The following is a 22,487-nucleotide window of genomic DNA, read 5'->3' on the forward strand; positions in this document are numbered from 1 at the left end:
TAACTTTGGCACTAACTCCCTGCAAAATCCAGGGTGTATGTCTGAGCCAAAACCAGCTTCTTTGGAGTAAGGAATACAGGTATTTGTTCTTCCTAAGTAGTTCACACCTGGTACTTGGTAAGCTTAGCTCTGTCCATGTGGCATGAAGCAGGCAGCTGGGGACCCAGCATAACACCATAGACTGTCTCTTAAAGTGTATCAGTGGGTAAAAGCTATAAGAAAATGCGAGGGAAGAAGAGGTTGCTGGGTTTTGCTTGTTCTGCAGTGGCCCTTGTGATGGTCCAGATGTATTGGGTAGCCTATCTTAAGTTGTTTCACTCCTGAAGAGGCTGAAGTGCAATGCTGCTGTGCAATGCTAAGTGATTTTCAGCATTGTTTCACCAGCTTGAGCTAGAGAGCCTCTGGCTCCCAGCCTGATGCTTCTCCTGCACCACTTAGCAAGGAAGGGGAGTCTCAGACAGGTTTGCTGCCTTGCCTGGGAGTAGAGAAAACATTGGTAGATCTTTGTATTGGGTCATAAAAGCTTTCATAGCCTTTTCCTTGGAGGTGTTTGGGGTTTTGGAGACCCAAGGATGAACCAGAGCCAGTCTGGAGAAAAGTGAGACACCTGGATCATCCTTGTGTGCGTGGGCAGAGTTCAGCATGGCACTGGGAGCTGCTGGAAGCCTGGAGCCTATCCTGGGGCTTGGAGAAAAATGTGTTGAGGTGTGCACCTGGGAATTCCAGTCTGCTCCCTACCTGTTTTCCAGGAGACTGTAAGCCAGTGCCATGTTCTAAAATTAGACGTAATTAGCTCACTGAGTTCTCGCTGATTGTGTGTTATTGGCGTGTGATCATTTGAGGTGGGTTTGTCTGGAGCTGGGTGTGCAGGCTTCCTGAGGAGGGCTGCCCTGGCCATTTGGGAGCGGCTCTGAGCTCCTGGTCCTGGCAGCTGGGCCCTGTGACTCTCCCTGGCCGGGTCCCTGACACCCTCTAGTGGAAATATTGGTATTTAATATTTCAGGAGCTTTCTGAACTTGGTGGTGGTTGTGAGCGCCCTGTGCTCAGCAGCCCATTTAGTGCCCTCTGCAGTGACCTGTGGCTTGGGGACTCATAGGAAGTGCTGCATTCCTTGCTCATAAGTGTAAGTACGAGCTCAAAGCTGTCAGCTGTGACTGGCTCAGGGATGATAGCACAGTAGAATTGCTGGCAGGAACTGCTTTACAGTCACTCCTCTCCTTCTCCAGCTGCTTGCTGCCAAACCTAGCCTTGATGCTGGAGAGAAGGGAGTTCTACTGACACTTGCAGAAGGTCGTGACAGCTGCATGGATGGATTTGTGTTTGGGGACAAAGTGGAAACAAGGCTGGATGCTGGGGGAAGTGCAGAGAAGGCTGCCTGGATGGTGAAGAGAAGAGGAAGAGAAACAGGCAGGAGCTGGGTGAGAAAGAAAGAGCAAAATTATGTTTCCTGCAGCATCCCACTTGGCTCTGATTCAGGTGTGGCTCTGCTCCCTTTTGTACATGGAGGTGACTCTCATCTAAGCTTGTCCTTGCTTTCAAGTGGAGATCAGCTTGCAGAGTGTCCCCAGAAGCCCTGGTGCTTTCTGTGGCAGGTGGCTGCAGGATGAGTGTGGGCAGCTGGCAGCAAAGCCAGGGCTCCCAGGTGAGCACTGTGCGAAGACTCACTTGTGTCCTGATATGCAAACTGATGTCTCTGAAGTCTGAGCAGGGTGACTGGCTTGGGAGGAACTTCTCTTCCGAGAATGTACACCCTGCGTGTTCTGTCCTGCCCTGGCAAGCACCTTTGCCTTGTTCCTTGCTTCCTTTTTTCTCTGTGACTTCCAGCCCTAATCTGCTGCAGCCTGATGGGCTAAGACATGCCTGTAGCTCTCTTGTTACACAGAGTCACAGAATGGGTGAGATTGAAAGGGACCACTGAAGGTTATTTAGTCCAATCTCCCTGCTTGAGCTGGGTCCCCCGAAGTACATTACTCAGGATTGTGTCCAGAAGGCTTTTGAATATCTCCAGAGAAGGAGCCTCCACAGCCTCTCTAGGCAGCCTGTTTCAGTGCTCTTGTCATCCTCACAGAAAATAAGATTTTCCTCATGTTTCTCTCCTCCTACTGCTCAGCACCACCTGACTGCACCCCCTTGATGCCTGCGCTTCAGACACTTGCATACATTGATGAGGGCCCCATTCAGTCACCCCTCACTGGTGCAGGCCAGTGGGGTCTGTGCCTTGGGAATAGCATTTTCTCTTCTCCTACCAGCTTCCCCCCTCGCTGAACACAGTACCCGAGGCACATCTTGCAGTGTAAATAGAAGAGATGTTTGTGCATCGCTGGCCAAGCATGGGAGTGATGATGTGAAGCACAGAGCCCGTTGTCTCAGCCACCTCAGGGCTCTGGCTTGTTCCTCCCTTGATCATCTGATCCTTGAAAAACTGGGCTTTCATTTATCAAACAGGTCTCAAGTGCCCCTGATTAGGAAGGTGGCACTGACTGAAGGTATGTCTCTGCCATGCTGATGTAAGACAACAGCCTGAAGGCTGTGTGCAACCCAAAAGGTCTTACTAGTTTCTCTAACCGGGAGGATCTTGGTTGGCTTTTTTAAGTAAAGTAGCAGGAGGAATTCAGCACAGTGTGTCAGGTGTTACCACAGTTAAATTACAGTGTTAACCACACGCCGACACCTCCTGATTTTTCTCCAGGAGTGCACTTTGCAAAAACTTGCCTATGTGGGATAAGGGATGCTAACCCTCCAGCTGGGTTATGACCTGGAAATACAAAGTCATGGTTCCATCTGGCAAAATGATGTCTGTGCTAGGCTCAGGGAATGGTGTGGCAAGTGCTTGCCTGAGACCCAGCCTTCAGACAGGCTTCCTAGCATTACTCCCGGGGAAGTGGGCAGCTCCACGTCTGGCAAGCCAAGTGCCTGTCCCCTCTTGGAGCATGACCTAGCTTGTCCTGCAAAGCCAGACAGGCTCCTGGGGTCAGCAGCTCCCTGTGCTTACCCAGAGAGCAGCTGTGCTGCTGAGCAGGGCTGGGGGGGCACACAGGGAGCTGGTGGGGTACGCAGGGCTCTCAGACTGGGGGAGAGAGGACAGGCACATTTCCTTCACAGGTACCTGCTTCCACCCCATAAGCTGTTGCACAGAGGCTCTGCATTCAAAGCATCTCTGCAGGAAAATCACTCCAGCAGGATGATGATGAGGCTTAATTTATTTAAATAACATAAGAGATGTTGTAAGAGCCCATGGCCTGAGGGCGAAGAGAAAGGAACTGTGCATCTGGGAAAATTACTCAGTAAGGTTTGAAATGAGAAGTTTAAAGCTTGCGGTGCAGGCATCATGAACTGGCAAGGTTAGTCGTTACTGTCACCACTGTTAGGGAGTCAGGGGTAAGGGGAAAGGTGAAGTAAGAAGGATCCTGGTCAGAAACTACTGCCAGCAGGCAGGGGATAGAGGTTTCAGTGAGAGAGATGAGGGGAATGGGGGGAGCAGAAGATGTGGTGGTCACAGGGACAGAGACAATGATCTGCAATGTAAGCAGGCTTACAGGCTACTTCTCTTATTGGGCAGTAACCTGGGCGATGATCATGTAGTAAAAGAAAATGCTCCCATCCAGACTGGATGTGGGAAGACTTCCCTCTCATTTACTCCCAACTTGTTCCTTTTTTTCTTTGCCTTCTGATTTTGACTTTTCTGCCATAAATAATCCCAATGGTTGTCTTCACTGCAGCTCATTGCTCTCAGTAGCAGTGCCTGAATGAAACAGATGCAGCTTCTGGCAGCTCAGCTAATTTTGTCAAACCATCCAGTGCTATCAATGAAACCAAACTGAGATATGTTAATTATATTCCGCTGGTATGTGGCAAAACCGTGGGCATTAACAGGCTTGCTGACACTGCCTTGTCTGCAGAGCTGGGGACAAGGTTTACATTCTTTTTTCCATATGATGTTTCTTGAGACAGCAGTCTAGAAAGGCTTATTTATTAAAAAGTCCTACCTTCTGGTGGTAGAACTCCTTCCTAAATGCAAGCAAGTTTGGGGGGGGCTACAGTTTTTTGTTTTCATCCTGATTTTAGCAGCTATACTTCCTTTCCTCTGGTTTATGAATTGGAAATGTAGCCAGCAGCTTTACTGCCAAGTGCATTGACGTGGCTGCGTCTTGGGAGTGAGCACTGGTCAGGATGCAATTGTATTGCTGCCCTTAGAGGAGCCAGTTCCCTCTGAATGCAGATACCCCTTCCTTTGGCCTGAGGGGGTCATTAAAAGATGAAATTATATAAACAAAGGAGAAGGGAGCTGGGTCTCCTGGCTTTATGAGGGAAGATTAAAGGAGCTGAATACATTTAGCTTGGCCCCATCAGTGACTGAGGAGGGGTGAAGACCATGACAGGGCTGGAGGATGTGGGTAAGAGGGAGGTCACAGAACATGCTGTGGGGCACATGATGGAGGAGAGGCTCCTCATGACAAAATGCCTTGACGGGGAATGGATGCCTCAAACTGTGTTTTTCTGCAGCGTGGTGGAAAACCTTGTTCAGTTGCCAGGATCTACTGAGCAGGAATTTAAGTACCACACTTAGTTTGTGCTGCAGGTCATGGTCTTTCCCAGCCAAGGGCTTTGGGGATGATTCTCTTCTTCTTAGTGACTAAATGTGGGTTAACACAACCTTGCTAATACTTAATGTAAAAACTGTAAAAAGAAGCTTTTCCCCCAGCTCTCTTTTAAGGTGTTTGGCCTTTCCGCTCAGCAGCTGGTGTTGCTAACTCTGTGTCCTGCTCTGCTGCAGTGATCCCGGACTCGCTGCGGGTGACAGCGGTCCCACAGACGCTCAACAAGGTGGAGCACGACTCTCTGGAGCTGAAGTGCGAGGTGTCCAAGAGCACAGCCCAGCACAGCCACGTTTCCATGGCGTGGTACCGGCAGCGGGGCAGCGAGGCGCCCGTGGAGATCATCTCCCTCAGCCGCGACTTCGTCCTGCGGGCCGGCAGCGCCTACGCCCAGCGACACGCCACGGGGGACGTGCGCTTGGACAAAGTTGGGGAGACCACCTCCAAACTCACCATCTACAACCTCCACCCGTCAGACCAGGGCGAGTTCTACTGCGAGGCAGCAGAGTGGATCCAGGACCCGGACGATTCTTGGTATGCCATGACCCGCAAGCGCTCGCAGGGCGCCGTCGTCAACGTGCAAGCCACTGGTCAGTGTCTCCTCTGCCTTTTCTCCCTTGCCTGGGCAGTGGGAGGAGATGGGAAACGGGGCTGTGCCTTGTTAGGTGGCTGGGGTCTGGCTCCCTGCTTTGCCGTGTGCCCCACTTGGGGGCTTGCTGGCAGGGTGAAACAGGGCAAAGGAGGGCCCAGGCACTGCCTGCAGCTAAGGGAAGTGTCAGCCAAGGGCAGCAAGGGGGCTTGGGTGTCAGGTCCTGTCTCCTGACGTGATCAGGGATCTGGGGCTGGCACAGAAGCTAAAACATAGATCTTAAGCACTTGGTGCTAGCATAGACATTGAAGATTTTGGTAAGCTAAAAGGTAAGAGTGATACAGCAGGGAATAAAACTAAAACATTCAGCAAGCGCTTCTGTATTGCATAATGTCCACTTCCAAGTCAAAATTCTTCTAGCCCCCAGCACAGGTTCCTGCTAAGGATCTAAAGACCCAGCTAAGCTCTTTGTTCCTCTCTGATATCCCCAAGGGTTCTGGCTGAGCAGGGTGTTAGTAGGACTAGGCTTCAGATCATATTCCACAGTGGTTCTGGATGCTGGTGTCACACCAGAGCTGCTACCTGGAGGAAAGGGATGTGACTGAGGAAGCCTTTGCTTGATGAACAGGAAGGTGCCTGTCTGGCAGCACAGCCCATCTGGTCTCCCACAACAAAAGCAAGTCCCTAACCTTTTTACCTCTGATGTGCTTGTCTGAGGGATGTTGGCCGTACAGGGAGTAGCAGGTTGTGAACACCTCAGGTGAGGTGTGCTGGCTCTCCTGGTGGGCTTTGCCATCCTGACACGAGTCTGTCTGTCTCTTCCCAGACAAGGAGTTCAGTGTCCGGCTGGAGACAGAGAAGCGGATGTACATCGTGGGCGAGCCGGCAGAGTTCCGGTGCATCCTGGAGGCTCAGAATGTCCCCGACCGCTACTTCTCCATCTCCTGGGCCTTCAACAGCTCCCTCATCGCCAGCCTGGGACCCAACGCCGTGACGGTGCTCAACAACGAGTTTGCGCAGCGCGAGGCCCTGGGCCAGCTCAAGGTGGCCAAAGAAAGTGACAACGTTTTTGTGCTGAAGATCTACCGCTTGCGCCTCGAGGACAGCGGCAAGTACAACTGCAGAGTGACTGAGCGTGAGAAGACCGTGACGGGAGACTTCATCGACAAGGAGAGCAAGAGGCCAAAGAACATCCCCATCACTGTCATGCCACTCAGTAAGTAGAGGTGTGCCCATCCCCTTGTGGGGGGCATTGCTGCGCTGGGCAGGTAGCTGGGAAAGATGTGATGTGCCCAGACCACAGCAATACAGGAGAGGGAGGGTAAGGGTTCACGTGCTGTTCGGGCTTGGAATCCCAACTGGCAAGATGTGTTTTGGTTGTTGGGAAAGGGATGAAAAGGAGGGATGTGTGGCAGGTTCCTAGGTGGAGAGTCATGGCCCCACCTTGGTAATGGCACCAAGCTGGCAATTTTGTTCTTGAGCTGAAGGTATGTGTGACAGCCTCTGACTTGCTCCTCACATCTCTCTCCTGGCCTGGCTCTGCAGGGAGCTGGATGCTCAGTGAAATACTCAGCAGGCATAGTGGGGACACCTGCTTGGGCTTGGTTTATCCTAGGAGCTCCTAGGTTCCTGCAGGCTGTTAACGTGATGGTGATTCAGCTGTCTTGCAAGACAGCTGTACTGGAAGAAACCAGGTGTGCTCCTTGAGCCCCAGTGCTCTTCAGGCATGGAGCTCCATCCTGGCCACTGTGTGTCAGCCAGCTCTGGTGAAAACAACTGGAGGCTTGCCTTGAATGTCCTTTGTATTTGTCAGATAAACATGGTAAATAGAGAAATAACAGGCTGAGAGGAGAGATTCAACTGACTCATTCCTTGATTTGCTCTCTGAAACTCTGGTAGCCAAGGCATGGTGAACCACACATGGGTTGCCCAGGCTACCATGGCAGTGGGCTTGGACCAAGCAGAGGGTAGCTGCAAGAGGATTTTGTGTTGTATTGGCCTCCTATCTCCTAGATTTTTAGGGAAATGCAGCCCTTTCCTCTAGCCTTTTTTTCCCCTCCTCATTTCTCCAAAATAAATTCTATTTCTTTTCTCTCCTACCGATATTTGGTCTCATTTGTTTGGCTTTGAAAATCACTCTAGCTGGAAATCTTGCATTGGACAAATGTCTAAAATGTATTGTTTCTAGACCCAGCCACCTTGCAGACAGATTTGATTCTTGCCTGTTACAAATCACTAGCTGTAGGAAAAAATGGGGTGATTTTTTTTTAAGGGTGCTAAGTGTCCATAACTCTTGGATGGCAGCAGGAGTAACCAGCACTCTGAAAATCCAGCCACAAAGCCTTACACTTCTGGGAAGCTCAAGATACCAGATTTTTTTTTGAACATTACCAAACAGTGAAGCTGCCTATAATGTCACTAGCAGTGGGAGTTTGGGAGAGCTTCTCCCAAAAGGTGTTGATAGGAATGGATGTGGCAAGATGGTGACCAGGATGACGTGAATTGAAAAAGCCACAGGGCGCTGGAAGCTTTTTTTTTTTTGGCAGAGCCCGTTGCACGCAGTGCCTATTGTAGCAACAGAAATTTCCCTCAAGTTTTGCTGAGATCCTATCCCGGACCTGTGACCAGAAGACACGGCAATGTCTCCTGAGCCGTAGGCAGAGATTTCTCCCATCTTTGACCTACACCTACCTTGAGTGTGCAAGTCACCAGGAGCAGCTCGCTGCCCACCAGCTGTTTTTGGATGTGGTCACGCATGAGGTTAAGACGTGCTTGGACCCAAATGCGTGGGCAGTTTCCTGCACCTGGTGGAAAGCGTCTCTGGCCAGCAGCGTCCTTCTTGCAGCCCGAGCAGTTGGCGAGTGTGAAACATCTCCCCTGTGTGTCTGCGTTTCTCTCCTTAGAGACCAGCATCTCCTTGGAGATAATCAACAACGCCAGCACTGTCTTGGAGGGAGAGAGCCTGCGCTTTGGCTGCAACGTGCGCTCGGGCTTCGGGCCCCAGAGCCGCCTGTCAGTCAGCTGGCAGCTGGTGGACAAGCTGAACCGGCGCAGCGAAATCGTGCGTCTGGACCGGGAGGGCACCCTGCACCCCGGCCCTGCCTACGCCGAGCGCAGCAGCTACGGGGGCATCCAGGTGGAGCAGGTGCGGCCCGGCTCCTTCACCCTGGAGATCTTCAACAGCGTCAAGGCAGACGAGGGCCACTATGAGTGCCGGGTGGCCGAGTGGACACGGACACTGGATGGGGAGTGGCAGATGGTTGGGGAGCGGCACACGAGCACCCTGGTGTCCATCACTGCTCTGGGTGAGTACTTGAGGTGTGGGGGGCCCTGGGGCCACGGTCCCCCATGTGCCTGGCCGTCCCCCAGAAGGTCACCTGCAAGTCACTGAGGCTGTTCTCAGCACTCCTGCCTTTGCTTGCCAGCAAAATGGAGGCACCCGGCAGCCTGCCCACAGCTCCTCGTAGGTTGGTGCAAAACACCTGCATGTGCTGTTTGGTCGGGGGGCAAAGTCTGAGGGGTGGCTGTGGCAGGAGAGAGAGAGATAGGGCTCCCAGTGTCCTTCAGAGGAGAGAGGCTGCCACTCCCATGTTGTGTTCTGCCAGTACTGGAGCTGAGTTTTGGTCAGTGCAGTGGTGGTGCTCCATTGGCAGCCTATGGACATGGAAGTCTTCTTGCATGCCCTAGGTGAATGTTACCTCTGCCCGCACCAGGTCGGGAGTGCAAAGGGCTGGGTATTCTGTTGGCCCAAAAAGCAGAAATGGTGGATATCTCTGATGGAAAGCGTGAGTCAGGAATGGTCCTCGCTGCCTCTGCAGGAGGCACTGAGCTGCTGGCCTGGAACCACAATGTTGTCCGTGACCAAAGTAAACTAGTACCTGAGATCATTGCAGCTGGTACTCTGCTCTGCCAAGGGCTCCTCTGTTCAAGCACAGTGAAACCACATCAATTTAGGAGAGGGCAGGTATGGAGTTTGATATTTTGCATGGATTGTGAGTTACTTTGCTCCTCTTGGGCTGTTTCCAGAAGTGATCTGCAGAAGGCCACTGATTTTCAGAATGCCAAGGCTAAGACAATCAGAGAGCTCTATTGAAAGGTTGAGATAGGAATTTTGGCAGGAGAATGGGGATTGTGTGGCTTTTATTGGTACTCTGAAGTATTAATCTTAAGCTTTGACAAGATGTGTGTGAGACCAGACTTCAAATTCATATTCTGATGAAAATCTTGCTTTTTTTCTCCTTTCCTCTCTTTTACTTTTGACCTCCTTTCTGAGGCTGTTTTGTCTGGAGTTAGAAATCTTTTCTGTATAGCTTTCAAAAGCAGGTAAGGACTTTCTTTTGTAAAGAACTGAAGGAAGATTCTCATGTAGTTTCAGTAGTGTCTTCCTCATGAGGTCAGCAGCATTTGGCCTGCTACCAGTCCCAAGTGTCAGCTCTTCCCTTTACTCTGCCACTTGTAAAAGTCCTGAGATTAAGCACTGAGATTTTAAAATGTGTCACTTCTACTCTTGTTAAAATTTAAGATGCTCAGAAGTGCACAGCATTTCCAGAAGATGTGATAGAAAGGTTGTCCCACCTCCTCCGCTCCTCAGTCACCGGCTGTTGAGCATGTTTTGTCTAGTCCTAAGAAATTCCTAGGTCTCTTTAACTAATAGAGCTGAAGTACCTCATAAAAATATAGTAGAGAAACTATTGAGTATTGTTTTGCTGTGAATCTGGTATTTTTTTTGTTGAGCCCAATGTTTTTGAAATTGAATTCAGGGTGTTAAGAAAAAGCAAGAGAAATTTATGGCATCAGAAACTGATTTTTTTTTAAAAATGCAGTAAATTTAGTGACACTCACATTCCATGTGAAGGTCTCATCGTTTGCTAGCCTGCCAGGGTGAGAAACTCTTCAGCTGATGATGTTCAAACCCATAAATCTAACCACAGGGTGGTTCAGAGGCAGCAGCCAGAAGAGAGAGATGTGCTGTCAGAAGAGACCAGATGTTCCCAAACTTCGGAGGCTCTGCATGGTACGGACTTAAGTCCCTGCCTAGCCATGGAAGGGGAGGGGGTGAAGGAGTGCTGTATTTTTGTAGGGAGGTTTTACAGAAAATAATCGACTTTCATGCTTTTTATACCAAGTCCCAAGAGAAGAAAGGCTTTTGTTTGTTAACCTGAGTGCCATGACCATGTTGATGGAGTTGAAGACCTGAGAAATGCACCTGGCTTCTGCATGACTTCATGAAGTTTCCTTGCCCAGGCCAACTGGAGATGGAGTCAGCTGGTCTTGGTGAAATTAAGCTGTCTTTCTAGGTCCTTCTCTGGCTCAGGGTTTTTCTGAGTAACACATTTACTGGAGCAGGAGAGCTGCTGCAGGGTGGGGGCTTAGGTGGGGCTGAGATGCAGCAGCTCTTCAGGGGAGGCAGCCTGGGTCTCACACTGCCCTCCTGGGTAATCACTGTTCATGCTGTGAGAGGCTTTAGTCCCAAAGATTGACCTGCTTTCTCAGTAATTACACGTCCTGGAGTTCTGGCACGGTGACACCGTGGGGTTGCAGAAGCGCTTGCTGGAACTGTGCAGATTTGGTGGGCTCCGTGCTGTGCCTGGTCTGCCTGCAGTAGCAGGGAGCTCTTGGCTCATCTTTTTGAGCCAGCGGCAAGCTGAAGCTCCATGCTGATCCAGAAGATGTTCCTTTTTTGACGGGGCACTGTCTGGGATCTCCTCAAACAGTGGCAGCTCTGCTGAGAGCTGGGGTGGTCAGCCCTGCAGGGAGAGAGAAAACTGTCAGCCCATGTGAGATGCTCCATGGAGCCTCTGAGGAGAGGAGCGCTTCCTGGGGACATTGGCAGAAGAAAACAAGGTCCCTGCTAAGTCTGCTGACCACACTGAAGTGACTGGAAGAGAAGAAAATATTTCTCTCTGCAGCTTGGAGCAAATGAGCAATGGAAATACTCTGACTGAATATGTAAGCCTGACTGGCTAACAGTTGACTAACTGGAATATGTTACCTTTTAGTTACTAATAGAGTGATTTCAACTCCTCTAAACAAACAGAGTGCTGGGGGTAGACAAATCGAAACATATTGACCAGCTTGCAGAGTGGCAGACATGTGAGAATAACTGCATGAAGCTGTCCTGGAGTTGTGATCTGGAAGAGAACAAAAGCTGTGCTGTGTGAAGAACAGGAGCAACCAGCTTCTCTTCCAGTTTGCCTCCATCCCGGGGTTTTGTAACCATTGCCACCTCTACAATGCATGTTTTGAAGGCTCTACTTCTTGCTTTCCTCATTCTTCCTCCAGCTGCAGCAACCAGAGGCAGACCTGGGTTGCGGGACAGGGTGGGACCCCCTGCCCAAGAGGTAGATGCGAGTCACAGGAGGCTGAGTAGCTGCTCTGCCAGGTGCTGCTCCCTTGCCATTGTGCCGCTGCATTTCCATACAGCGTTTTGTCAGCCTGCAAGGCAAGTGTCTCAGCGGATCTGGGCAGAAATCAAGGGCAGTCCTGCTATGGCTGCAGCCCGTGCTCACTCAGGCAGTCCCTGCTGCTTAGGCAGTCACCACCTGCGTGTTTTTTTCCTCTGCTTTTCACCTCACTTGGCCACAGCAGATGAGAAGCTGGCTGATGACACCACTGGATGACCACGCTCTGGCTTTTGCATGCCGACAGCAGGGCCACCTTGGGCAGGCGTCTCACAGCCCTCTCCTCTCTCCCCGCAGAGGCCGGGTTTGCCGTCACCGCCATCTCCCGCACCCCAGGGGTGACCTACAACGAGTCTTTCGACCTCCAGTGCATCATCAAGCCCCACTACCCGTCGTGGGTGCCGGTGTCGGTGACGTGGCGCTTCCAGCCGGCGGGCAGCACCGAGTTCCACGACCTGGTGACCTTCACGCGGGACGGCGGCGTCCAGTGGGGTGACAGGGCCGCGGCGTTCCGCACCCGCACCGCCATCGAGAAGGCCGAGTCCAGCAACAACGTGCGCCTGAGCATCAGCAGGGCCAGCGACACCGAGGCCGGCAAGTACCAGTGCGTGGCCGAGCTCTGGAGGAAGAACTACAACAGCAGCTGGACCAGGCTGGCGGACAGGACTTCCAACCTGCTGGAAATCAGAGTCCTGCGGCCAGGTGAGTGCCGGGGGGGTATGGGGTGTGTTGGAACGCTGGAAGCTGGGAATTTTAGACTATGTGTTCACAGGCGCTGACCCCCCAAGAAAGCTTTTGACCTGTGTGTCAGGTCCCAAAAGCCTGGGAGTTTTGAGCTTTCTGTGCTTCCTGGCACTGACCCCCTAGAGAGCACTGCTTTTAACCTGAGGCCCTGAAGAAGGCTTCCAAATTTGAGTGATGGAGTTGGAATCACAGGTAAGTGATGGAGTTAAAGTCACGGGTGTGTAGTTAGAATGGGAGTGTGTGATTTTGCATAATGAAGGGTTTTAAAAATGGGCTTTTTAGAATATAGTAATAGGTATGGGACAAGATGGACATTCTTGGGTGTTGTCTCTTTCTTCTTCGTGATTTCGGGTATTAGTTTCTGGTTGGACAGTTAGTGCTGCACTGCAGGTCACAGGGGTTTGGTTATTGGGTCAAAAGTATAAATAATATAGGTGTCCTTTCTCTATTGGACTGTTTAGCTTTAAAGTTACAAGCTTTAGCTGGCTTGTAACCAGCTAAATTCACCTCCATTTTGCTCGCTTTTAGCTGGTAGCTAGAAGTGTTGCAGAACTCTCTGCAGTACTTTAGATAAAATTTAATAAACAACCAAGCCCAAACACGAGAAAATTTGTCTTCTTCGTGTTTTTTAATCCTGACTCTGAGTGAAGACAGAAGAAAATGAGGACAAGCCACTAATTAAGTGGTGCAGATTGCACTGTTAGAGCCATGGAGAAGGCTTCCAAAATTGAATTCTAGAACTGGGATCATGGGTGTGTAGTTTGAATAGAAGTATGTAATATCACATGGTGGAAAACTTAGAATTTAAGGTTTTAGAATGTAGTAGTCTATAGAAAGCAAGATGGAGGTTTTAGGGTGGAGGTTTTGTCTTTCTTCTTCACCTTATTCTTCATGGGTGTAGGTGGTACTCCTGTAATTGGATAGAAAAATCCACATTACGGGCCACAGGTGATTAGTTATTGGGTTAAAAGTGAAAACAATTTAGGTGTCTGTTCTTAATTGGATAGTTTGGCCTTAAAAGGCCATGTAGAGAGAGAGATAAGTCTCCATTTTTAGCTTGCTAGCTGGAAGTGCTGTAGAACTTTAGATTGGAATATAGATGGGAATTAATAAACATCTGAGTCGCAACAAGAAATACTGTCTCTAGAGCATTTAATCCCAAGCCTGGCAAAAGGAAGATGAAAATGCGATAGGGGTATGTGCTGGTGCTGCAGAGGTCTCCCCTGAGTTCGGACTGCTCTTCTGTCAGTGACTGATGTTTCTGTTGTAGCTGGCTCAGCTCTTCAACTTGATGGTGTTGGAGCTCCTTTATCCACCTCTGGGGAAGTGGGTGCTCTCTTTGCCTTTCATATGCTATTCCTGGAGTTTTCTTCTGGGAAGTGAGGTGGCTGAGCTCAGTCCACTCTCTGGAGTGCTCCTGTGAGACAGAAGTGTTTTTCAGATTGCCACCTCCATTTATCAGGGCAGACTCTGAAAAGGATCAAGGAGAGAGATGTGTTCCCACCAAAAGCTTCACGTGCACCGTAGGTGGGGTGCTGCAGCTCTGCTCTAATAACTGGGTGCACCTCTCATTCTGCTGGAGGCACCTTCAAAAAGAGATGGGGATCAAAGAGCCTGAATTTCATCCTCACCAGAGATTGAGCCCTTTTGGCTGAAAGTCTCCACAGTCAAGGGTGCCCACACGAAGTGTGCAAGAGGTAAGCAACAGGCACCTGGTGTGGCAGGGGCAGTCAGAAAACCTACAAGGTGCTGTCCCTGTACAGCCGCTGGAGAGAGTGAGGGGCCTTCTGTAGGCCTTGTCACTGATATTTTGGTGGTGTCCCTATTGTGCATGAAAAGTGCAAAGATACGTGGCTGGTAGCTCTGGGCTGTTGCTGAGTGCTGAATGATGTATTGTCTTGGCCTTAGGGATGGAGTTGGTTTTTGGAGTGAGGCTTTTAACACCTTCAAGACTATTGGCTCAGGTCCTTGCTGCACGTTAGTCCTCCTTTTGTGCTCCCGTGCAGAAGGACTCCTTCCCAGGGTCTCTCCTGGTTGGGCTTTGTGTTTTTCCCATCAGTATCCCTCTTCATACTCCCTCCACTTTCCCCAGCCCTGTCTTTAGACTGCTCAGGGGAAGCTGAGCTCCAGCCACCTCATAAGCTCTCCATCATTTTTCTTCCCCCTCTCTCCCTTGCCCTCATCTTCAGGTTAATCTTCTCCATTTATCTTGATTATGCTGCCTTGTAATACATGTTTTACTGCTTGCAAGGTCGAGTTGGTGATGTTCATCATTTTAGCTTACTTCCCTAGGAAACAATGTTGAATGGATGTGGTCCCTGGTGTAACATGCTTCTTCACAGCCCTGTGCATGCATATCAGTGTGTGAGACAGAGAGGGAAAAAGAAATCCTTGATAACAGTTTCCAGAAGAGACCCTGTGTGCCACAGCTTAGGGTGGCAGGCAGCTCAGTTAAACCATGCTCTGGCAACCTGTTGTTCTTTATTGGAGCAGTAACCCTCAAGTGATGCCTTAACAGAACAAGCTGTGTGGGTCTCCATGGTTTTTGCCTCTCCCTGTCTCCCAGCTGCTCAGCAAACAACTGCAAAATAAATCTTAGTTGTCAGTTCAATGAGCCCTGCATAATGTTTATGGCTCAAAAGTGGAAGGAAGAGAAGAGAGACTCCTCAGAGCTCTCCCAGCACCATGGCTGCCCTCTCTGTGTTTTGTTACCGTGTTCCAGGCAGCCTCCAGGACATCAAGGGGTGGTTGATGTTCTCCATGAATGAAATGTTGGCAGTCAGACTCAGGCTTGCTCTGGTTCTCTCTGGTTTTGCAGGTGGCAGAGGGTTATATTGTGTCATTTCTGGGTCTTTGGCTGGATGATCTCCAGAGAGGATCATGGGAGACACCTTCCCCATACACTTCTGAATGATTATGCTAGAGCCCTCCCAGTTAAACCTGTGCTGACAAAGTGGGTGCTGATTTTCAGATAAATATCCAAGGCTTCTCCAAAAAGGATCATTCAGGACCCCAAATGATTAAACAGCTGAGAGCACTGTCTGCCTACTTCTGTTCCACTACAGTCACCTTAATCCGGCATGACTTCAGCTTGATCTTTGGTGTCTCAGTCCTAGCTTTTCCTTTGCCATTAGCCATGGGTGTCTGCCTTGACCCATATGCTTGGGGTGACCTGTCTTCAATACAAGTCCACTAAGGGACACCATAAAGAAGGTTTGTCTGGGGATCTTTTTGGCAAATGGAGCCAGCATGTATTTCTAGACTGTAAGTTAATGTGGGGATTCTAGTTCCCTCACAAACCCCCTGCTCCCTGTTTGAGTGACCTTTCTATTTGACAGGTTCCAGGTGCAGACAGGAAAATCAGTATACATCAACCTTTGTAGTGTGTTGAGGAGAGAAAGGTAAATTAGTGGTGGCCCCCTTGCTTTGTGAAATCCCACATGCCTAAGGAATAAGCTGGAATGCTGGTGTGTTGGTTTGCCATTTCAGTGCTCAGGGTGCCTCTCCTTGGCACTCTTGCAGCAGGTTGGTGTTTCTACATGTCATCTGTGCTGCAGTAGTTGCAGAAGTGGCAGTGCTGGTTTTGAATTGCATGTGTCAGTGTGGCTACAAAGTTATTTCACATATGGCAATCATGCGGCAAAGAGGTAATACTGAGGGAATGCCAGCAGTTTGAAACATCCAGTCCTTTCCTACTCCAAGAGAAAATGAGCAGTGTTTTGAGAAATGAAACATGTTGGGGCTGAAGGAGGGAGCAAGAAAGGCAGGCAGTGGCAGGGTTAACCCAGCTCTGAGTACTAGGTCTGCAGGCAGGATGGCACAAGTCTACTGTGTAGCATCTGAGCCAGATGTGGCCTTTGAGAGAGATGTTCCTGATCCCTTGGGCATGAAACTGTCTAAAGACTGTCAGTGTGAGGAAATTCCCTATAAAGGCTGCTGGCTGTATGTGTGAGAGGTTATAGAGAATTTAGCTATCATGTAAGTTCACCAACAGTGGGATCTGAAGCTCCCTTTCCTGGCCTGCTCCTTTGTGTCATGCAAGCTTGCACACCTTGGGTTGAAAGCTCATGTGTGCTTTGCAGGGACCTGCACTGCTTCAGGGCCACTGCTGAGTTTTAACTTCTTGTAGGCTGGAACAGAAATCCAGGCTGGTGTGGGGGGCTGTTAGACATGACTGGGGACCAGACTGGCTAGATAGCCTGTGGTTATTTCATTTCCCTACAATGCAGTGCTCTTCTTTTTATTCCAGTCTCTCAAGACATCTGTTTCTTTCTTGGTGAGCTCATGTTGCAGCAGGAGGGGAAGAATAATAAAAGTACATCTCAGTTCATACCAGCTGCTTCCCTGAAACCAAAGCTGTCAGGAGACCATGCACAGTAGCACAGCCTGAACTAGAAGTGAGCCCCAAGTGCAGGAGTGGAGATTTATTTTGTGTTTGGGGCTCCCCTTCCACTGAGGTATCTGGTCTGCCTCTGAAAATCTGCGTCATTCATCCCCAAGGCCATCATCCCTTTCCCCTGAGGGTTCACCACCATTTTCCCATCTAGAGACAATGCTTTGCCCTTTGCCTTGCCCCTTTCCAGGTGGAGAAGAGCATCCAGCATGCAAGGCATAGTGGGCTGATATGTGAGAGATCCATCAGGATTAGCTGTGTCCTGTCCTTGGAGAGGACATGTGGTGACTCCCTGGCACGCACAGTTTTCTAGGGTTTTAGGGATAGCAGAGGTACCTTTTAGAGGAAGCAGGTGGTCGTTTTTGAATCCAAGTGAACCTGGAAGGATTTGGATTCAGGCTGAGCTCTCAGTGCTCACACTGAGATGCCAGCTGACCTCACTGTTCCTGCCTCCTTCCTTGCACAGTATGGAGGGGAAACAGCACTTGGGCTCTGGGTCATGCCTGAGGGAGAAAGGTGGTAGAGAGGTTCAGAGAGCTCAAGGGGAAGACCCAAGGCTCTCAGGCAGGCTCTGTTCCCATCTCCTCCAGGGATGGAGCGCTGACACAGCAGGTGCTGTCTGGGAGCAGCACGTGTCCATGTGGTCTGCAGGACTCAGACAAGGGCAACAGACAGTGCACAACAGGGGCTGTGCTGCAATCTGGGCAGGCTGGGTGTCTGCAGAGTGCTCTCTCTTTTTTGGCAAGGAGGCTTGGAGCAGATTTGTGCTGGTGTATTAAATTGCCATTGTCACTGTGTATTTTACTGCACTTACCATTCCCCTGCATCTCATATGAGGGGGCGATTTGGCCAAGTCCTGGTGTCGAGTGCTGGAGAGTGTATCTAGCAACAGCACAATTAGAAAGTAAGGCTTTCATATAACACTCCCACCCTCAGAGCACCTTCTCACCCCTTTCATGCTCACGCACTTCCCCATGCAGCTCCTCACTCCTCCATCTTTGCGTTGTCCCTTGTCCTGTTCCTTGATGACTAATTCCAGATCGGGCGCTCGGGGAGAAGCTGTAATCGCCTCTATAAATCTGTCCTCTTGCTGCTGGGTTTTTGACAGTAATGAGCATGGGAGGAGGGATGGCAGGGGATGATAACTGAGCAGACACCAGGGGTGCTGGGCTCCTCACTGCTTTTTTGCAAGCCAGTCTACAGCAGATTGATTGACCTGGGAGCCATCGAGCAAACAAGGCAGTCATGCTCTTCATTAGAACATTAATTAGTTTCCAGAGGCTCTCCAGGGGCCACTTCTTAAAGTTTGGTTTATTAGGATATGTCAAGTTGAAACTGTGATGGAGGGGGGAGAGTGGAGGCTTGTCAAGCTGGCCCTGGAGGAGGTGGAGGTGGCTCCTTCCTGAGCCTTACTTTAGGAGTGGCACAAGCCAGAGCTGTGCTCTCCCTGAAGCCCTGCATTCATGTAGGTGCAGAACCCTCTGCTACTTCTCTGCTCTCCACAGGAAACCTGGGAAACCAGGCTGTGCTGGGCTAGCAATGGCCAGAGAAACCTAATGAGTGGAGAATGAAGGACTCCTACCTCTTTGTCCAAGCCCGTCCATGGCAGCCACAGAGAGACTATTCAGTCTCATGCTCCTCTTCTCTGAAGGCTCACTGAGCAGCCAAGCAGTAGATGCTTATGTCTGTGCAGCTTGAGGACGCTGGGAAGATGAGGTGGGCACGAGGCAGAGGAGAACGGAAAAAGGAGACTGCTTTCTAGTTAAAAATGCTGGGAGAGGAGAACTGATTTTCAAATAATTAATTACCAAGGCATTTGTGGAGTACGGTGAGAAGCTTTCCTTAACTCAGATATACTGATATTACTTCCTTTAATCCATCTCATCTTAGTAATTCTTAGTCATTTCAGTGTTTAAGGAATTTCCCTCATGGATGGATGTGAAAGATGTGGCCAGTGGGATACTGACCAGACTCTTGAGTGGAAGCTCAAACAAGTGTTTTCAAAGGCCACAAAGTCTCTACTTCAAGCTGACACATCTTGCTTCTGGCAGCATCCAGCAATAAAGTTAAACAAGGAAAGTTAATGAGCTGGAAACTTCCTTACAGAAGTCTGGAAACTGAAGTTTGCTGCTTGCTTGATCCCAGAGTAGTTTTGCTCTGTAGAACAGCACTCATTCCCTGCTTTACAGCTGCCTGCTCCATCTGGCAAATGGTTGTACTCCTGCTTGAGTGATGAAGGAGTTCAGGAAGAGCTCAGAAGAGAGGATCCTGTTCCTCAGCAGCAGTGGCTGTGGTGCAGGGCAGTCTCCTTTCCCCTGTGTGCTCGGGGACTTGGTCCTTTCCCTCACTGCCAGTGGGGTGAGACCTACTGTTCTTCCTCAGAGCTGCTGCTCTTTCCTTCCAGCACACTGAACACATGAAATTAAGGGGCTCAGTGTTGCATGACCCAGAGCTGTCCCCTTGCACAGACCTGCATTAGTGACCCAGCTGGAGCCCTTCTTCTGCAGATAGGAGACTTAAGGTTCATTCTCCTACCTTGTATTCCAGGTAGTCTCCTACTCCTGCCCATTTGCCCTGGGGAGCTCTGTTGCCACACTTGCCAGGTCCTTTGGGATAGATTCCCCACATAGACTTGCTGTCACCTCCTTGGCACAGTTGTTTATGCCAGGCCAGCACCCCAGGGTGCTTTTTCTCCACACTTAGCCATCACTCACTCCCGCCAAACTTCCCCGTGCTCCTGGGTGTAAGCAGCAGGGGAGGGAGCTCTTGCTGGATGCTCTGCTGCATTCCTGATGCTGTACTGGGGATGACACTGGTCTTGTGAGGTCAGAGCTGTGATTCACCTCTCCCTTCATTTGGTTTTCCTGCTGGGAGTTGTTTGGCTCCTCTGCAGGTTTGCCTGTGAGAGCCTTCTGTAAGAGCCAAGTGTGTTGAGCTAAATGCAGTCAGTTATGTTCAAGGTTTCTCCTGGGACTCCAGCCTGGAAAATGTACTCAGGGGCGTGACCTGAGAAGTTGAACTTTAACTGGATGAAGCATCTTGGATGCATTTCACAAGGGTGAAGAGTGTGGGAATGCATCCTTGCAGCCAGTGGGACCTTAACCTGACCCAGCCTGCTCTGAGTGTGCTCACTGATCTTCATGCAGGCAGTCTTTCTTTTCAGCCCCCCAGCAAGACTGACAGTGGCAGGAGAGCTGGGCCATATCCAAAATATGCTGCTCTCTTCAAATCAGCTCTCTCCATGATTACTTTTTTAGGTCTAATTTTTTCACTTCCATTTCAAAGTACTCTCTGCTTTCCCTCTTTGATATCTCCTGAGTGGTTTTCCACTCCTGTCTGCAGCATGGATATACAAAACTATGGTGTCAGCCCGTTTGCAGTCTGTGCACATGCACCTTCTTTGATGTTGTCTTGAACAGCTTCTCTCTCTCCATGCACTTTAGCTTCTCATCGATTCCCTGTTTGCTCTCCTTTGACTAAAATACTCTGCAGTGAGCAGTACTTAGATGGTGTCCAGCTTTAAAGCTTTGTACCTCCTCCTGTCCTGGAAGATTTCAAAAGCAGAGTCAGCAGGGGCAGCCCTTGAGGGAGAGGGAGACTGGTGATGAGCAACTTTGCAGCCAGGTGTTGACCACTCTTCTCCTGTCCCAGTCTCTTCATGGAACCCCAGCCCTCAATGAAGTGAGTGGCCTTGGGGCCAGCAGGCTCAGTGCTGCAGCAGCACAATATTTCTCTTGCTGCATTCTCAGCCTCCCAGTCAGAGCAGGATCCAGCCCAGGGATCCCTCCCTGTAAGCCCAAGCAGCATCTTTGGGAGTCCATCCCTTTGCATGGGACCTGCACCATTTTTCTGTGTTCTGTGTCCTGAGGAATGCTTCTCCTGGCATGAGAAACTGCACGTTCTGACATTGGTCAAAGGTTGAATGCCTGGATTCACTGAACCTGAGATCTGTTTCCTTACAGCAAAATGGCTCCAAACATGCTGAACCTGTGACTCAGGGTCTTTTATTTTAACATATGTATGTATACATAAAAGTTTTCTCTCAAGGCCATCTTACATTCTGAAATAGGCATTTGGGAAGCTGCTAAAGAAATTAACTATTGTTTTCCTTGTCCCAGTTAACAGAGAAGCAGGGAGTGCAGATGATGATTGATCTGTAGCCTATTATGCTGAAATATGTCCTCACTCCTTAAGAAGTTCAAGAATACAATTCCTTAAGAAATGACAGATGGCTCATTTCACTTGGTTGTTCACTTGGTTGTCTAGCAGTAGTTGTACTCACTAGTTGTGGAAGCAGTGTCATTCATGAGTGTTCAGTTTTGGGGAAACAGTATCTTCAGCTGCAATTAAACATTGTCATTCCCAGGACTTGGTAATAGTGGCTCCCGAGTGGGAAGTAAACTGCAGGTGGAGCTGATCTGACACTTTGCTGCACAGAAGGAGTTGATCCTCATCCCCGCTGAGGGCTGCATGGTCCTGTCCCATTCCTTGTGCTGGCACAGTTCCTTCTGTGCACCAGCTCAGTTTAGTACACCTGCAGAAAGCTAGCCCAGTGGCAAGGAGCATTTAGAGGTGAGTGGAGTGAGTTAGTACTTGGATGGATTCTGGGTCCTTCTCAGGGGACTTCTCTTTGCATGGAGAGCAGCACCTGACACTGGCAGGGCGGGTGCAGGCAGTTTCCAAAAGGATCTCCTGATCCTGCCTGACGTCTGTCTGGAGAGTTTGCTCTCTGGGTGGCAAGAAAATGACATTTCACACCACCCTGAGCACCTCATCTCTGTCTGCCCAGCACTCAATTTTTTAGCAGGAGCTGCTGAAAAAGCCCAAGTCAAACACAGCATGTGCAAAAGTCATCCACGTGCTACAGGTTGTGCTCTGAGCATGCAGCTGCACAAAACTGTCCAAGTTTTTTTGTGATCTCAGGAAATCCAGCCTCCAGCATGGCATTGGAGTTGGTGTGTGGTGCTGCTGTGTGTTTTACAACTTGCTCTCCAGGTGCATTTAATTACTTTTTTTTTCCTAATTGACTGAGCACTCCTTTGTTTGAAATCTTTCTGACAAGAAGTTGATTAAATATCTCTATGTTATTTTTTTCTTTCTTTATCCTCAGTGGCTGTGGCTTGGTACTGAATTTATCTTTCAGTGATCCTATCTCCATATATTAATTTACAAGTGATCAGTGAGCCATATATTGTTTTTTGACAGCAGGCGCAACTCATGCTGGGAATCTTTTATTCCTCCCTCCCTTCCTCTCTCTTACGCAGAGCTTTTACGTGCCTTTCAGTGTTTTGCAGGAAAGTTTCTGGTTTTAGGTTTGTGAGGCATTTTGCTTTGGGGTATATCTTGCTGTTCTTTACAGTGACATGGTTTCTGTTTCTTGGGGAAAGTGCTGTTTTTTCCAGGCCAGTGGCACGTCCCAGCTGGTGGTCTCTGCCTTAGCCTTGGCTGGACCTGGGAGGCTATGAACTTCCCAGCTTTTTCCATCCTTGCCTTTTTTGTATGTGCTGGCAGATGTATGGTTTCTGGGCTTTAAAGAGCCTTTCTGGGTCACACGTGCATTCCTCCCTGAGGCCCCACTTGGTTACCTGCTAGTTTGTTAGCTGCTCCACAGGCTCTGGCAATCCCAGCCTGTTCCCTAGCCAAGCAGATGTCCTTGTCACTGCCTGCAGTCTTCACATGCAGAGATGGACCTGACCTGCTCTCCCATTGTTTGGTGCAGTCTGACTGTGCTGCTTTTGGGGAGGGGCAGGGCATGGGGCCACTTG

At 49.8% G+C, this 22,487-nt stretch overlaps 1 protein-coding gene across 1 annotated transcript in view; it reads left to right on the forward strand.

Annotated features, from left to right (window-relative positions):
* Positions 1-22,487, forward strand: part of IGSF3 (immunoglobulin superfamily member 3) — an 88,119-nt gene that overhangs the window by 51,790 nt on the left and 13,842 nt on the right. The window contains exons 8-11 of the mRNA XM_062510714.1: positions 4,775-5,185; positions 6,011-6,400; positions 8,088-8,489; positions 11,883-12,287. Coding sequence (XP_062366698.1) covers positions 4,775-5,185; positions 6,011-6,400; positions 8,088-8,489; positions 11,883-12,287 — 1,608 coding nt within the window. The remainder of the gene's footprint in view (positions 1-4,774; positions 5,186-6,010; positions 6,401-8,087; positions 8,490-11,882; positions 12,288-22,487) is intronic.

This window comes from Cinclus cinclus, chromosome 2, assembly GCF_963662255.1.
Source record: "Cinclus cinclus chromosome 2, bCinCin1.1, whole genome shotgun sequence".
In the NCBI taxonomy this organism is placed as follows: domain Eukaryota; kingdom Metazoa; phylum Chordata; class Aves; order Passeriformes; family Cinclidae; genus Cinclus; species Cinclus cinclus.